Source organism: Hyperolius riggenbachi, chromosome 2 (genome assembly GCF_040937935.1).
Source record: "Hyperolius riggenbachi isolate aHypRig1 chromosome 2, aHypRig1.pri, whole genome shotgun sequence".
Lineage (NCBI taxonomy): Eukaryota > Metazoa > Chordata > Amphibia > Anura > Hyperoliidae > Hyperolius > Hyperolius riggenbachi.
The window spans coordinates 455936262-455948470 of NC_090647.1; the positions used below are offsets into that span (position 1 = coordinate 455936262).

Here is a 12209-nt window from a genome sequence, read left to right on the forward strand (position 1 = left end):
GCTGCTGTCTAAAAAAAAAAAAATTACATCAGCATCTGACTCTGTGACTCGAAGTAGTAAACTTCTTCCTGTAGGTGACTTTGAGAGAACACTTAGAGGATACATTAGGTGGTAACTGGAGGATTTGAAAACAGGCGGTTACTGCTGCCAACTGAGAGTAAACAGGGCAGGAGGATATCAGAGGATGGGACTACTAAAAGACGTAGTAAAAGTATGTATGCAATCCTGTAGCTGTAGTATCTTTTAATTTAAAAATACAACCATAGTTCTAGGAAATTGTGATCGCTGAAGAAACAAAACAGAGGGTGTGGTCCAATTTCTGAAGGTGGCCACTAACTGCTTATTAATTGATGCCTCAAACAATGCTCGATTGATCAATTTCTAGATGAAATAGATTGAATTGGTTGAACCCCCCCCAGATGGAAGATATCGCTCAATCAGCGGCAGGTCAGGAATAAAGCAGTATCGGCATTTGATTACATAGGGACCAACATGCAGTGTTGGCAGCAGAGCTAGCTCTCCCTTATCCACCAGGGTGTTTCTTCTCTATCCCCGTCTGGCGGTCCACACTGTCTCTTTTCTCCCAGGACACCAGTGTCATATGAGAAATGCTACAATGCCAAACACTTGAGGCCTCTAGTAGTCGTGTAAGGTACATTTCACATTGCCTCTTGTGTTTATTATCATGTGACAAAGGCACCCCAAGAGAGAAGGCACAGGGAGGAGCACCTGGCATTGGAGACAAGACTTGTTGACGAATAGATGAGCGTAAGCTCTATTGCTTACACTATGCATGTGTGAGTTTAAAGGTACCCATACTTGTTTTTCCTATACCTTACGTGCCTGGACCTGTATAATTGCCTTTATCACTTCTTTATCAGATACATTTGTTCTCCGAATATAAATGTACGTATAGATAAAGTCCATCTGTTGTCATCCATTACCGCAGTTTATTACTGTGTCCATTAGTTGCCCTGTCAATATGGAGATCCTATTCAATCTTTCCTCTGGACAATATAGGGCGTAGTGCATTTGTTTCTTGTCCCTGCTGTTATTGTGCTGTATATGGATAGCGATAGAATGCCAAAGACTTCCGGCTGTTTATGTCCATTTGAGCTGAGCTGATAATCAGAGCAAATCACGGAGTGCACAGCATAGCAATTTATGTTTCTCATTGTGTCCTATCTGGTATTTATGTTCCATCCTTATCTGGCTGACATTAAAGCTCCTCTTGTTTTTCTGACGACTCCTATTTGTGTTTTGCAGTCCTATCTATTGTCTGATTCCTGTATGATCATAACTCTCGTATCAGGAAAGACGTGTCTTGGTGAATATATTATATTCATTAGGTAGGCGGCTGAAAACAGAGCTCTTGTACACAAAATAAATATGTCACCGGGTTCATTTCTACAAATTGTTATGCATATTAGATGTGATTTCAATGTTATATTGACCAAAGTTTGTTATGCGGTTTACATGATAATCATTTCTTTTGCATCTCTTGTGCTAATTAGGTCTTTTATGTGGACACACATCACTTCCACCATTTTATTGCATCTGAAAGTCAAATGATTACGTTTTGTAGAATGGGAACAAAAGTGAAGGTGTTGTCATCTGCCAGGGCCAACGTTTTTTTTCTCAGCATTTTGGTGTCCCACGGTAGACCTTCCCGGTGACTAATCTCTCCCCATGTTTGTGATGTTCCTGGGGTGTAGTCATACCCCGCCCCCTAGACACCTGGCAGTATCCTTACTGTGATGATGCATCCATCATGTCTCTGATATAGCAAATGTGGACATCATTTCCACTCAACGAATCATGTCCACTCATAGTAATCACATCAATGAGAACTACTGAACCACAAATACAAGCTGGACCAGCACTATCTATACACCATAATTACGTCAATCTAATAAATAACAATTGCATTGGAATGTGCAGAATGGCACACATAATGAACCATATAACCAGAAACCAGATTGTGAATCAATTGGAACTATGTCTCCCAGCATGCATCACACGTCAACGGTATGCATTGCAGCAGCCAGGGAAGCAGGACATCACCACGGTAACTTCAATCTGCAGCATTTCAACCTGCAGGCAAATATACAGCCTACTAATTGCCAGCAACCGAGCCCAAGTTCAAAATCAATTACTTTCACAACGGAAGCAGAAAGACCGGGCTGGAAAATTTCAGTTGAAATACTGTTCATCATTCCGTGTCTATGGCCTTTCAATTGATATCCAATTTGAAATCTGTTCAGAATTTAAGAAAAATCACATTTGTGTGTATGCTAGCTTTCGTCTATATCTGATGGCTATAAGATCTGAATATCGATCTGATCATTCACTCGAATATGATCTGAAGTGAAAATTGTATAGTGTGTACCAGACTTTGCATAGTGTCATACCAAGTAACTAGGTGGTCAGTTGCAGATTTTTCAGATACTGCATGGTTGATTATAGGTTGGAAACTGCTGACCTCCCCCACTCATGTTGGTTGTCTCACTAGATGCATGTGCAGTTAAAGAGACACTGAAGCGAAAAAAATATATATGATATAATGAATTGGTTGTGTACTATGAACAATTACTAGAAGATTAGCAGCAAAGAAAATATTTTCATATTTTTATTTTCAGGTATATAGTGTTTTTTCTAACATTGCATCATTCTATAATATGTGCAGATTACACAACACTCGGCATTCAAAATGAGTCTTTCAGAGCAGTCTGTGAAGTAATGAACGCTCCTCTAGCAGAGGAAAAGTAAACAGTTCAATTACAGTTGAGATAATAAAAGTCAGATAACAGCCCTCTCCACGACTAAGTTAGTCGGAGAGCTTAATAGCTTTTTTGCATAGAGATAACAACTGGAGTTTCTCAACTCTTTCTGTACTGGAAACAATTAGACTGATGTATCTGATCTTAATGTTTTATTTCTTAGCTGTACTACACACACAAATCATAATATCATCATTTTTTTTTTCGCTTCAGTGTCTCTTTAAAGTGGATCCGAGATAAACTTTTACTCATTGCATAATTGTGTTCCTTTCATATAGTTTATAGGGCATTTCTCAAGCCAAATACTTTTTTTGTTTGGTTTTAATACTCTAATTCCCTATAAACTAAACAAGCCTCACCCACAGCTTTTCAGAGAGCTTTGGCACTCAGTCCCAGGTAGCAGGGGCTTATGGGAGCTCAGTCTGGGCAGGAGGAAGTTACTAGCCAGAGATTTCAGAGGAGGAGGGGGGAGTGAAATTTTCCACAGGCTGAAGGCTGGAGATGCTATAACCTTGCCTCAGTGTAGTGTGACAAACAGAACATGGCTGCCCTCATTGCATTACAGCAATAAATAATCATAAACTTTTGAAGCTGTTTGCAGCTAGGTTTGCTTTAGATAAGATAAATAGACAAGTTACTTGTTGTTATAGTAACTTTTTCATCTCGGATCCGCGTTATAGAAGAACTGTGGTGAAAATAACATAATTAATAGAATTGCTTATTATTTTACAATATTCATTTACAGAATATTTAGTCAGTGTTTGCCCATAGTAAAATCTTTCCTCTCCCCGATTTACATTCTGAAATGTATCACTGGTGGTGACCGTCCTGCCAAGTGATCTGTACGGAATGATCCTTACTGAGAGTTCTATGCACAAAAGGAGATATTGCTTGTGTGGCAGTTGGGAAAAGCTTTTATTTCCCACAATGCAATGAGCTTCACTGACAGCAAACTGTCAGGACCTTGGTCGTGACATCATTCTCTGGGAGGGGTTTCACCACAATATCAGCCGTACAAACCCCCTTGATGATCTGTTCGAGAAAAGGTAAAGATTTGAATCCTTGGTTAAAGTTTCTTTTTAATAGGCACTCAATTGACAGTTGCTAAGCTGCACCATCATGTGTTCTGTCAGAACTAGCCTTATAGATATCAGTCATGTCTTAGTAGGACACGGCAAAAAAATGAACACATCAATAAGAATTTACAATAACTTGCCTCACGCTTAGCTTGTATAAAGGAGTGCATAGTTTAAAAGGGTGTGAAACATTGATCAACCTTGCGTAGACTTTCACACTGCCTGTATTGAACTGAGATTTGTCAAACAAGACATTTTAGCTTAATATGGCTGCACGCCTCATCTCATAACAGTGCGTCATTGTTGCCATAAAGGAACTTACTGATAAACTGGAGGAGGGATGGATGGAGTAAGTCCTTTACACAATATCTATAGACACACTATATAGACCCTGAACAAGCATGCATATCAGATATCTATGGCAAATCTGACAAGATGAGCTGCATGCTTGTTTCAGGCTTGTGATTTAAACCCTACTGACCAGAAAGATCAGCAGCACTGCCAGGCAACTGGTGTTGTTTAAAAAAACATAAATATGGCAGCTTCCATTGGTCTCACACCTTGGGTTCATTTTAAGTATGAAAGCTAGGAAGGGTCCCTTTACAGGTGTGATGTGTGATCGTATCTCACTTTAGTACAACCAGAAGGTAATATTCAATTTGGGTCAAAGCCTAAAATACCTTCAAAGTTTTCTCTCTCTCTCTCTCTCTCTCTCTCTCTCTCTCTCTCTCTCTCTCTCTCTCTCTCTCTCTCTCTCTCTCTCTCTCTCTCTCTCTCTCTCTCTCTCTCTCTCTCTTTGAGATTCCTAACAACATAATTGGGTTTTTGCCTGATGGTTGTAATGCACTCTAACACTTTTCACATTTTATTATTATTTTTTTCGTTTATGCTTTTGCTGTTTAATTTGCAGTGGGAATTTGGAAAATGTATGTTTCCCATCTACACATGGCCCCATAATACACATCATTTATCATGTGTTCTTAAGTCAGCAATGAATATTCCCTGGTGGTCTCATGTCCCTATTTCTTGGCCATAGATTTACTTCAGCGGAGACCGTGGTGATGGGAGATGTGACATACGGAGCGTGCTGCGTGGATGATTACACCGCGCGGGCGCTAGGAGCGGACTTCTTGGTACATTATGGACACAGCTGCCTCAGTAAGTTTATGTTTCTTTGCACATTTCAATTGTTCATCGGTGAAATGTAGGATAACAGTTCCGGAAATATTGCGGGCTAATAGATCACAATCATCGACTGGCTTTTTATTGCTACAGTTCTGTTTCTGAATAGATGCACTCTATAACAAAAACAGCAAAAAACAAAAGAGAGTAATGTATTTAGCACAGTTATTTGGCAGCATTCAACAACGGCTATGTCATTGAAGGATATGTTCACCTAAAAGTGATGGTTGACTTCTGTGCAGATCCTAGTGGGCTGAATTTACCTACTGTCAGTTTAACCCATTCAGGTTCCGTCGTTTTTCGTGAGAAATGTTCACCTCCCATTCATTAGCCTATAACTTTATCACTAATTATCACAATGCACTGATCTATATCTTGTTTTTTCTGCCACCAATTAGGCTTTCTTTGGGGGGTACATTTTGCTAAGAGCCACTTTACTGTAAATGCATTTTAACAGGAAGAATAAGAAAAAAATGGAAAAATTCATTATTCTCAGTTTTCAGCTATTATAGTTTTAAAATAATACATGCCTCCATAATTAAAACTCGCGTATTGTATTTGTCCATATGTCCCGGTTATTACACCGTTAAAATTATGTCCCTATCACAATGTATGGCGACAATATTTTATTTGGAAATAAAGGTGCATTTTTTCCATTTTGCATCTATCACTATTTACAAGTTTAAAATAAAAAAAATATAGAAATATTTCATCTTTACATTGATATTTAAAAAGTTTAGACCCTTAGGTAAATATTTACATGTTGTTTTTTTTTTAATTGTAATGTTTTTTTATTTTTTATACTAAACATTTTATTTGGGTACTTTTGGGAGGGTGGGAGGTAAACAATAGATTTATAATGTAAATGTGTGTTAATTCTTTTTGGTTTTTTTTTCAGGTGTAGTATTACTTTTTGGCCACAAGATGGCGGCCATGAGTTTGTTTACATGATGTCACTCTAAGCGTAGCACGCGCTTAGAGTGACGCATCGGGAAGGAGACGGCCAAAAAAAGCTCAGCTTCCGAGAGAAGCTGTCGCTTTTTCAGCGGGGGAGAGGAATCAATGATCGGGCTCCATAGCCCGATACATTGATTCCTTGGCTACCGAATCCGCGGCCGGGAGTGCGCGTGCACGCGCACGATCGGCCGCGGGGGCGTGCGGTAGCGCGCATGGTTCCTGGACGTAGAAACTACGTCCAGGAACCAAAATAGGTTAAAGTGTAACTAGACATTTAAAATTAGATTATTTCATATACAGTCAATCCTCGATTAGAGAAAACTAGAAAAGAAAAATAAGTTTTCAAAAGTTTTGTGGCAGTAAACAGAACTCTCTTGATTTGTAAGTAGCTGAAATCAGTGGCGTACCTAGGGCATTTGACACCCAGTGCTGGGTATTATAAGACCCCCCCCCCCAAAAAAAAAGTAAAGGAGTGAGTGTGGCATACTAAGTGCGCCACAGCGGTTAATGCTAGGTATAGGTGCCCCCTATATAGGTAATATAGTTGCCCCAGTATATGTAATAAAGTTGCCCCCAGTATAGGTAGCTAGCACAGTTGCCCCCAGTATAGGTAGCTAGTTGCCCCCAGTGAAGGTAGTATAGTTGCCCCAATATAGCTGCCCCCAGCATAGCTAGTATAGTTGCCCCCAGGATAGGCAGCATAGCTGCTGCCCCAATTTAGGTAGTGCTGCTGCCGCCAGTGTAGCTAGTATAGTGGCCCCCAGTATAGCTACCCCCAAGATAGGTAGTATAGTGGCCCTCCAGTGTAAGTAGTATAGCTGCCCCCAGTGGAGCTAGTATAGTTGCCCCAGTATAGCTAGTATAGTGGCCCCCAGTATAGGTAGTATAGTGGCCCCCAGTTTAGGTAGTATAGCTGCTCCCAGTGTAACTAGTATAGTGGCCCCAAGGTAGCTAGTAAAGTTGCCCCCCAGTGTAGCTAGAATAGTGGCCCCCAGTATAGCTAGTATAGTGACCCCCCCGTATAGCTGCCCCCAGTATAGTGGCCCCCTAGTGGCTCCCAGTGTAGCAAGTATAGTGCCCCCCATTGTAGCTAGTATAGTGCCCCCCCCCCCCCCAGTGTAGCTAGTATATTGGCCCCAAGGTAGCTAGTATAGTGGCCCCCAGTGTAGTTAGTATAGTGGCCCCAAGGTAGCTAGTATAGTGGCCCCCAGTGTAGCTAGTATAGTGGCCCCCAATGTAGCTAGTATAGTGCCCCCCCCCAGTGTAGGTAGTATAGTGGCCCCCAGTGTAGCTAGTATAGTGCCCCCCCCCCCAGTTTAGCTAGTATAGTGCCCCCCCAGTGTAGCTAGTATAGTGGCCCCCATTGTAGCTAGTATAGTGCCCCCCCCATGTAGCTAGTATAGTGCCCCCCCAGTGTAGCTAGTATAGTGGCCCCCATTGTAGCTAGTACAGTGCCCCCCCTCCAGTGTAGCTAGTATAGTGCCCCCCCCCCAGTGTAGCTAAAATAGTGCCCCCCAGTGTAGCTAGTATAGTGCCCCCCCAGTGTAGCTAGTATAGTGCCCCCCCCCCCAGTGTCGCTAGTATAGTGCCCCCCCCCAGTGTCGCTAGTATAGTGCCCCCCCCCCCCAGTGTCGCTAGTATAGTGGCCCCCATTGTAGCTAGTATAGTGGCCCCCCAGTGTAGCTAGTATAGTGGCCCCCCAGTGTAGCTAGTATAGTGCCCCCCCCCAGTGTAGCTAGTATAGTGCCCCCCCCCCAGTGTAGCTAGTATAGTGCCCCCCCCCCCCAGTGTAGCTAGTATAGTGGCCCCTATTGTAGCTAGTATAGTGGGCCCCCCAGTATAGCTAGTATAGTCCCCCCCCCCAATTGTAGCTAGTATTGTGCCCCCCCCTCAGTGTAGCTAGTATAGTGCCCCCCAGTGTAGCTAGTATAGTGGCCCCCATTGTAGCTAATATAGTGGCCCCCCCCAGTGTAGCTAGTATAGTGCACTCCCCAGTGTAGCTAGTATAGTGCCCCCCCTGTGTAGCTAGTATAGTGCCCCCCCAGTGTAGCTAGTATAGTTCCCACCCCCCATTGTAGCTAGTATAGTGGGCCCCCCCAGTGTAGCTAGTATAGTGGGCCCCCCCAGTGTAGCTAGTATAGTGGCCCCCCAGTGTAGCTAGTATAGTGGCCCCCCAGTGTAGCTAGTATAGTGGCCCCCATTGTAGCTAGTATAGTGGCCTCCCCAGTGTAGCTAGTATAGTGCCCCCCCCCCAGTGTAGCTAGTATAGTGCCCCTCCCCCCGGTTTAGCTAGTATAGTGCCCCCCCCCCCAGTGTAGCTAGTATAGTGTCCCCCCCTGTGTAGCTAGTATAGTGCCCCCCCCCAGTGTAGCTAGTATAGTGCCCCCCCCCTTGTAGCTAGTATAGTGCCTCCCCCCTTGTAGCTAGTATAGTGGACCCCCCAGTGTAGCGAGTATAGTGCCCCCCCTTGTAGCTAGTATAGTGCCCCCCCCCCCCAGTGTAGCTAGTATAGTGCCCCCCCAGTGTAGCTAGTATAGTGCCCCCCCCAGCATAGCTAAAAGGAGGGGTGACAGGGACAGTGGCGGGGATGCGGGACATATCCCCCCCTCCCTCACCTGGGTCCCCTCCGTCTGCCTCTCTTCCCCTCCAAAATGCGGGCAACGGGGGCAGCGAGCACCAAAAGCGAGCACCAAACAGGCAGAGTGGGCAGGCAGAGAGTACTCTGCCTGCCCACTCTGCCTGTTTGGTGCTCGCTGCTCCTGTTGCCCGCATTTTGGAGGGGAAGAGAGGCAGAAGGAGGAGACCAAGGCGAGGGAGGGGGGGATATGTCCCCCCTCCCCGCCGCTGTCCCTGTCACCCCTCCTTCTAGCGCTGCTCTTCCCCTCCTGGCTCCTGCTCTGCAACTATGGGGGTCGTGGCAACACCCCCTGGCTGTCAGTCACCCGAGGCACCACGCTCCCCTACGCCCAATGGTAGGAACGCCACTGGCTGAAATAGAGCTTGCATTGGAAGACAAACCTTATTAACCTATTGCACTTAAAAATACATACACATAGCAACCTGTGATATGGACAGTGATAAAAAAAAACACAGCAAAGTTAGGGCCCTATCACACCAGGGCGGTGTGTCAAAATGACGCACTGCTAGCGCAGCTTAATGCTACCCTATGGGGAAGTTCATACTTCCCACGTTGCGGTACACTGCACCAAACTATGTTACCGTACGTGATTCGCGGTGCTCTGGGTCAGCCCGGAAGTCATGTTAGTCTATGGCGACGCGGGTTTCCTTAAAAAGACAACGTCACGGCGCGCATGCATATTTTAACAATACGCTTCTGTGCACTTCTGCATACCCCGAAGCAGGAAGTGACCGGAAGCGCGCGTCACTTCCTGGTTGACTGGTGGCCAGACAGGAAACACCGCATACTAACGCGGTGTTCCCTGAAGGCCTGTTTCTTGTGGTGCGGCAGGTGCGACGCACCGCATCCCTGACGCCAGTTTGCAGTGTGAAACCAGCCTTAGTAAAAAAAAATAATAATAATAAGAGTGAATGTTCTAAATAAATGCAGGGGTTCTTTGCCTCAAGTCAATTTACCACAACATGCTTCCCTTTTTCTAGTTGGTCCCTATTCTGACCTAAAACGGTGTGCATCTAAACCGGAATTCCAAATGGGGCCCAATTTGAGTTTTAAACCTTTAAAGTAAAACTGACGTGATTCTATAGAGCTTTCCTGTTTCTCTCACCGTCCTCTCATTCCAGCACAGGCTCGACAACTTGTGTGCGACCTCACGCATGCGCAGTACGAACCACCCGTCTTTAAAAGCACTTAGGGACACGAGTGCCTCTCGAGGCTCACAGAGGCAGCAAACTTGAACTGGGGATAGCGCTGAAACGCGGTGACTGTTTTCACTGCTCCCTGATTGCTGCCCTGTCGAGTACTAATCATGAGTGGGAACATGTTTTCCCAAAGCCGATCAAAGTGCTCTTCCTATGTTCTGTACACAGGATAATGTGTGAAGACATCTAGTAGACGAAAAATAAAACTACACTTAAAATACATTAAAATATGCTAAAGAAAATCCCCCTCTGCCCACAACACACACACACACACACACACACACACACACACACACACACACACACACACACACACACACACACTTACCAAAATTAAAGCAAAAAATAGTTACCTTACCTTAGGGACTCAGCTTTTTTTAATATGTATGTCATAAGGGTATATTACATCTATTTTTTGCAAATAAGGGCTTGTAATTAGTGATACAATATAAACCACAGGTGTCAAACTCAAGGCCCGCGGGCGCAGAATGTAGCCCTCCTTGCCATTTTATGTAGCCTTCAAGTGCTTCAAATGTCTATCATTTTAAGCAGCAAAAGAAAGACAGGGCACTGGTGACAGTGATTCTGGCAGAAACATTGTCAGTTTGAACCGTGGTGTAGCAATAACTCAAAGGACTCCCCCAAACAAATTAGCATTGGACACTTTCCTGGTTTACTGGTAAAAGACACTCACCCTAACTACACACCTACCCCCCCCCTCCCCCCAACACACACTTCCCAGGCTGCAGAGTAGCCGAACAGTTTAATATTTAACTACTCCAGTGATGCATTAGGCCTTTTCTGTTCTTCCTGGCAGTTGCACGTTCTGTGCTTCCATAACTCCTTCAACTGTGAAGCCGGACTTTTTGGTGCCTGCTTCACTCTGCATTGTGCCGAAGCTAGTTTGTGCTGCAAAAAACAATATGTAGATCATTACGGTGTGATAAGTAGTAATACAGTTATTGGTGAATGAATGGGAGGAGTGTTAAATGTGAAAATTGCTGTGGTTTTTAAGGGGAAATAACCCATGGTAGGGAAGTGGTTACTACATTGCTTAGCAGATTGTAGACAAGTTGGCTTATTGCAGCAAAGTAAGGGCTAGTTCACACGGGCGTCTGCTGAGCTTTCGCTTGGCGCCGCGTTCAAACGCCAGCGTTTAAAAGCTAGCTTTTGAAGGCTTTTGGGAAGCATTCAAGGCTAGCAGTTCTGGTCTCTGCTATTGTTTCCTGGAGTTTACTGCTTCTGAAAGCAACATGTTGCTTTCAAGACTAGACGCAACGCCGGGATCTACCGTCAGGCTTTCATGAAAGCCTGCAAAAGCCAGCTCTAAATGCTCCCATTCACTTGAATGGGACGGCGGTAGATCCCAAAAAACGCTGCATCTGAAACGCCGCATTAAACGCCACAAAACACCCATGTGAACCAGCCCTTACTTCCATGTAAAGGCAGTCCCAACACTAACCCTGTGCCTCACATAATACTGCAAGGAATATAATTGGGAGCATGCACTGAAGTGTATTAGGTGTCGGCTTTTGGTGTCATGCTTAGTTTAGGGAATGACCGTATAAGGGATTACGTTGATATATTGGTCAATTTGTCATTACAATGTTGCAACAATTGTAACTAAATTATTCCTACTTTTTAAACAGCTTAGTATTCAGTGTTTCAGTGTACTGCAGTGTGGAGAGAATTAAGTGTACCTGTAGGGAAAAAAGTGGCCCACTTTGATACTCGGTAGAGAAAAGCTTCTGGATAATCTAGAACCTTCTCCAATCCCCCTCGCCACCACTAATCCAACGCTGAGAGCATTTGCACCTCTTGGACAAGGGCTTGTTGAAACGCACATGCGGCGGAAGCTCCCATCCGTGAACGGTCGTGGCCACGCTGCACAGACAGCTATACAGTAGCATGGAACCGCTTGGGCTTGGAGCCGCTCCATGTTACTGCACAGAGATGAGGTGTCCTGCTCCTGCACAGTGTGGCTGCGGTTGTTCATTTATGGGAGCGCGCTGCGAACTTCCAGAGAGTGCCAGCGCTAGATTGGTGGTTTCGAGGAGGATGTGGAAATCCCCTGGAGAGTTAAAGGGACTCCGAGCTCAAAATAAAAATGAAATTGCTACTCACCTTGGGCTTTCTGCAGCCCAGTGTAGGTCGGGAGGTCCCACGACGCCGTCCTGGCTCTTCTCCTAGGCTCCGCTCAGAAATGGCTGCCCGGCGGTTCCCAGCGACACTGGGAGTGAGTGTCGGGCTCCTTCTTCCTCATTCGTCATGGCTGTCATCACCACGCCGGCCGCCTCGCGTCATCACGGCGTCGGCGCCGTAAGGTCAATAAGAGACCTCTCAAATACACTTTACAGCAGTAGGATCAGCCATACTA

General features: G+C 44.8%; 1 protein-coding gene across 1 annotated transcript in view; it reads left to right on the forward strand.

Moving 5' to 3' along the window:
- DPH1 (diphthamide biosynthesis 1) overlaps positions 1 to 12209 on the forward strand; it is a 426157-nt gene that overhangs the window by 225274 nt on the left and 188674 nt on the right. Inside the window, exon 4 of the mRNA XM_068270081.1 lies at positions 4893 to 5014. Coding sequence (XP_068126182.1) covers positions 4893 to 5014 — 122 coding nt within the window. The remainder of the gene's footprint in view (positions 1 to 4892; positions 5015 to 12209) is intronic.